The sequence below is a fragment of the Mandrillus leucophaeus genome, unplaced genomic scaffold, assembly GCF_000951045.1.
Source record: "Mandrillus leucophaeus isolate KB7577 unplaced genomic scaffold, Mleu.le_1.0 Scaffold346, whole genome shotgun sequence".
In the NCBI taxonomy this organism is placed as follows: Eukaryota; Metazoa; Chordata; class Mammalia; order Primates; family Cercopithecidae; genus Mandrillus; species Mandrillus leucophaeus.
The window spans coordinates 41,501-46,852 of NW_012103654.1; the positions used below are offsets into that span (position 1 = coordinate 41,501).

General features: G+C 40.5%; 1 protein-coding gene across 1 annotated transcript in view; it reads left to right on the plus strand.

Annotated features, from left to right (window-relative positions):
- The first annotated feature begins 2,511 nt into the window (after nt 1–2,511).
- ZC2HC1A (zinc finger, C2HC-type containing 1A) overlaps nt 2,512–5,352 on the plus strand; it is a 53,856-nt gene continuing 51,015 nt past the window's right edge. The window contains exon 1 of the mRNA XM_011989070.1: nt 2,512–2,629. Coding sequence (XP_011844460.1) covers nt 2,614–2,629 — 16 coding nt within the window. The 5' untranslated portion in view covers nt 2,512–2,613. The remainder of the gene's footprint in view (nt 2,630–5,352) is intronic.

Here is a 5,352-nt window from a genome sequence, read left to right on the forward strand (position 1 = left end):
TTGTATGATAAAGAGGTTGGAAGATCTCGAATTCTTATTGATCTATGAATGTTATTTTCAGTTAACAAGATCACATGGCAGGTAAAAAAAAATTATGTACAGATAAGAGCTTAAAAACATGAGAAGAAGCTGAGTTTCATTCATTTTAGTAACTGGCTAGTGATAAAATGGACTTGAAGCATAGAAGGTACTCAACAAACATTTGTTGAATGAATGCATCCTGAAAAATGGACTAGACTGCAGAAGTAATGCCATGATACAGTGCTAAGACAAAAGAGACCCTCAGGCTAGGTATGTAGGCGGCAGAGGAAAGAACTTACTGAAGGCAGATAGGAAGAAGTCCTCTTTACTCAGGGGTCAGAATCAGGGAAAAGCTGCAGGAGCCAGGGTAGCTGTAGCATAAAAGTTCTGAAGAGACCAATACCTGTAGGGAAGACTAGCAATCATATTTTAGAGAATTAAGATTCACTATAGAAATGCCTACTCAAATATATGTTAAACAACATATCTGAACACTTGGGTTTACACTTGAGGCAGCTATAATAAAAGGCAAGGCAAGAAAGGGGAGTGAGGAGCCCAATTAAATCACCATAGGCTTTAGAATTTAACAGACAAGGGTGTAACCAAGCTCCACCATTCACTAATGATACAAATATTGACAAAATATTAATTGTTCTGAGACATCTAGAAAATGAAAATTTTAATTCTGACAAATGAAGATTGTAGTATCTACTTTGTAGATTTCTTTTGAAGATTCGTGAACATATGACAAGGGCCTAAAACATGCCTCAAGTGATTTATTCTTTATTGCTATTTTTATTATTTTTATTGTTACATGGATTCAGCTGGAATTAAGAATTAGCAGAAGCTTTGAGTCTTGTGTATTGTTGCTTGCTAGGGAGTAAAATATTGTACATTGTGTGATGAAGTGAAAAGTGGTAACCGGTAACTTTTTCAGTCACCTAAGTTCACCAAAAAACAGATGTAATAACGTGAGTAGCAGTTTATTTCGTGCTTTTGCTCTGATAAATAAGGTATCAGCCAACTCAATATTCGTCTTGCCTTCAGTGAAAGAACTTGTAATTTGTAACAATGGCTTCTTTTTGTATTTTCTTCTGTGTGCTTTTTTTCTCCTTAATGCTCTTTTAAAAGGCCTTTCCTCCCCACCAAAAATTCTACCTTTGCCTTAGTAGCACTGAGGAGGAAAAGGGACCTATGCGCAGCACTCAGTCTAGAGTAGCTTATTGCCTGTAAGGCTATGGGTTGGCCAAGTAGTCCCAGGATCTCAGAGGAACAGAAGAAGAGGGGGAACCGGGGAAGGGCAGACGGAGTCATTGAGGCATGGTTGAAGTGGTCTTTACATGGCTCCACGCAAGAGATGGACTCTACCACATTCAAATGCACTTGGAGCACCTTCTCAGTAAGAGATGATGCCCCCTCAACTGTTTGTTTCCTTGTTTAAACAACACCTTCATGTGAGTGGAGAGTAGGAGGAATCCTGCTTCCTGAAGGTAACTGATTTCATAGTAGGTAAAGTTAGATATGAAGTTAAACTCTTCAATTAACCAGATTAACAATAAAATTAATCCGAGGTTTGTTATGGACAACACATTAATACTGGTAACTTGCCAGTAGATACGCTATAGTCAACAAACAATACAGCTTGTTTACGATTGCTAAATCTAATTTTCAAAGAAATGTCGTTCTGGTAATTGTAAGCAAAACAATTAAAATTGTCTCAGTTTTTAAGTTACTTTAATCTTCAGGAGGTTTTTGAACTCTGTTAGAGACGGGCGGGCCTCATTCTGTCAGGTTGTAACTTAATTCCTCAACTCAAACTTCCCAGATCAAACATTATCAGGCCAGGCGACTGTTTTGGTTCAAGGACGATAAAGTATAGGGACAGGGTAGGCCAAGAGTAGAAGACGGAGGGAGAACTGGGTTTCACTTCTAATTTTTGGACCAAGCTTTCGTGGTGAGGAAATTGTTTTCAAGGGCTTAGAACAATCGCAGTTCCACAATCGCCGATAGAAAGTATGATTTCTCTAAAAAAAAAAGTGTCTTAACCTATGAAGCTGTGTGTGAAGATCAAGTCTAGGGGATACGCTAAGGTCAAGTCATGCGACCAAAGAGCAGAAAACAGAGAGTGCTGCATGCAAGCGTGCTGGGCGTTTGTTTGGTTTGCTTGCCTGCTTAAAGTATCTGCTGGGAGGGATGGCGGCTAGAAGTCAGAGGCATTGACTTGATTTGAGGAACTGGTGAAGCGGAGTCCATGAGGTGCTGAGGTACTCTAAATAGGAGGATAAGGTATGAGGGAAAACAAGGCTGGAGTCAAACAAAGGCGCCGTTGCGTCGCAGAATGCAACCTGAAGCGGCTCGCGGCTCCCTGGAGGGTAACCGGGGGAGACACAGACGGGTGGCAGCCAGGCAGAGACCGCAGGAGCCTAGCCTCCCCCGAGGCCCCGCCCCCACGGATCCCCGCCCCCGCAGCTGCGGAACCAATGGGAGCCCGGAATGTTAGCGGGTGGGAGGTGCGGCTGGGTTGCTACAGCCAGAGCTGGGCGGTGGCGGGCGCTGCTGGAGGAGTCTCGCTGAGCTCGGGGCGGTGGCGCAATGGAGGGACTGGAAGGTGAGGCGATGAAGGGATGCGGGCAGGACGGCTAGAGCGGGCCTGGAACAGCTGGGGACCCTGGACACCAGTAGCAGGAAGGCGAGGGCAGGTTCGGAGCGGCGGACCTCACCGCGTCGCCGCCGCGTCTCCGGGGGCCGGGGCCATAGGGAGCCGGACAGTCCCCGATGCGGTGGAGCGAACGCTCCCGGGCTGCCCCGCCTTAGACGGTCTTCAACTGCGCTTGCCAGCCCGGAGCCAGATCCTGCCTCTGGCAAGATGCCTGCACGTCTCTTCCTACTATTTTCTGATCTTGCTTGACTCCTGAGTGCCCTTTTAGTGATCCCAGTCTCTGGCCAGATTTTGTTTTCCTTCCACTGGACTCTCTCCATTATTGTCCACGGCCTTAACACCACCAGGCCAGTTTGTGCTGGAGTCCCGGGGTGTGTCTCCAGCCTCGAGCTCCTGACATTCCTTGGCTAGTTTCCCTAGGTAACCGCTTTTTTACATTTCGACAGCATCTTCTGTCGGAGGGATGTCAGAGCATCTCCTAAGGAAGTGTCACTGGCCAGCTTTAGAGCCGGTACAATCGATTATCAGGAGGATTTGATGGCTTATTCACGGCCGCTGAGTGAGGAAGAGCCTGTAATTGATTCCTTATCTTTGGGTTTATCTTTGTACTGTAACCATGACTCCAGATTTTGCTTTGTTCTCAGTTCTTTCACTTTTTCTCTATTCTGTTTACTCATTTTATCCTGTGTAATGAAAGCATTCACCTAAAAACAAAGGAAGGAAAAAAACACGGTAACTAGCATTGGCAACAACAATTTCAAGATTTTTTTATTTGTTTTGATGAAGAACAAACCTTCAGAATTGAAAGATCCTCTTGTCTTGATTTAGCTCCTTTCCCCCTGTCTCCTAGTTTACACGGATTCAGCTGGAATTAAGAATTAGCAGAAGCTTTGAGTCTTGTGTATTGTTGCATGCTAGGGAGTAAAATATTGTACATTGTGTGATGAAGTGAAAAGTGGTAACCGGTAACCTTTTCAGTCACCTAAGTTCACCAAAAAACAGATGTAATAACGTGAGTAGCAGTTTATTTCGTGCTTTTGCTCTGATAAATAAATAATTCTGATAATTTTTCATTTGTGGGCAGCTGCAGTGTGCTATGGCCAAATGAAGGTCTTATTTTTTGCTTAGGTGTTTTTGGAAGATAATTCAAGTTTCCATGAAATAAGGAATTGTAATGATAGTGCAGTATATTTTTTACTTTCAAGATACTTTTGTATCTTGGTGGGATTAAAGCACAGTGGGTAGGAGTATGGGTTCTGGAATTCTCATGAGATTATCATACACAATATGATAAGGTTTTATTACATATTATCTATAAAGTGTTTTTTAACAGTTTGCAGATTTTTATTATTTTATTCAACATTTGTTATTAAGGCAAAGATCATCATCTGATTTTTCACTTACGTATCCTAGGCACCTAAAACAATGCCTGACACAAAGTGGGTACTCAATAAATATTTGTTGTTAAATAAATGTCTGTTACGGGCATCTTTTTAGGTTCTAGGATGCAGCAAAGAATAAAAATGATAAAGATTTACTCTCATCGAACCTACATTTTAGTGGACCTTACATTTTAACAGTGCTAAGATATTACTATTGAAACCTTACTACGAATGTTTTTAAAATGGAAACCTATTATGATACTCAGTTGGATAGGTGGACAAATAGGATTCTGTATTTATAGGCATGTTTTATGGACCCAGCTTATGATGTTATAGGGCCCAGCTTATGATGTTAATAGTGCTTGCTCTTTACTTTTACATTTTTTTTTAAGAAAATAAGATTCTATCATTAACTGTAATGTGTTTAATTGTGATTAATCGGGTTGAAATGTGTGAAGTTGCCCTAAATTGTGTAGGGCAAAACAGTTGAATTCTGGTAATTTCAAGTGGTTCAATTTAATAAAAGTTCTGAGAATTTTCTGTTGAAGTTAGGATGGTGCCTTTCTCCTCTTTCTCCTTCTCCCCCTCCCTCCCCTAAGAGATCACACTTTGCAAATATCAAACTCTGAGTCTTAAGTTTACCGTTCATTAATTCATTCATCCATTCTTTCATTCTAGAAACATTGATACAGTGATAGATAAAGTAGTTTCTTTCCTCTGTTGGAAGTTAAAGTCTAGTACTTTGAAGGTGTCTAATAAATATTACATTGCAGTATCCAGTAAGAAATATTCAAAAGTTTGCTTAATGTGTCAGAGTAATTGAGTAAGTATTGTACTCTGGCATTAGACATATGTTTCTAGTTGAAACCAGTTACCAGACATTGATCTTGGCTATAAAACCAGAAAATATATGGATTCTTGAAAATTTCTATTAAAGATAATCTCACTCTTTCTTATAACTTTTACGTTATTTGCATGTAATCATATACCATTTGTTTTACTTTTGGTCTTCTGCGTCTTTATGCTTCTTGAATAGTCAATAGATGAGGTATTAGGCTCAAGCCCTATACTTTGAAACCAAATACAAGTTATCTATGTTTTTGTAGAATCAATATCTGAGCACTTCTACTTTCTGTGGGTAATTATAGCAAAGCCTTTTCATTCAATAAAATTTGTGCCCTACAAAATCTATCTAAGGATAATAGAAGTAGTTCTAGACTTGGGAGAGTTCTAATCTCTTACAAGCTTTTTTTTTTTTTTTTTTGTCGTCAAATGAAGAGATGGTAAAAT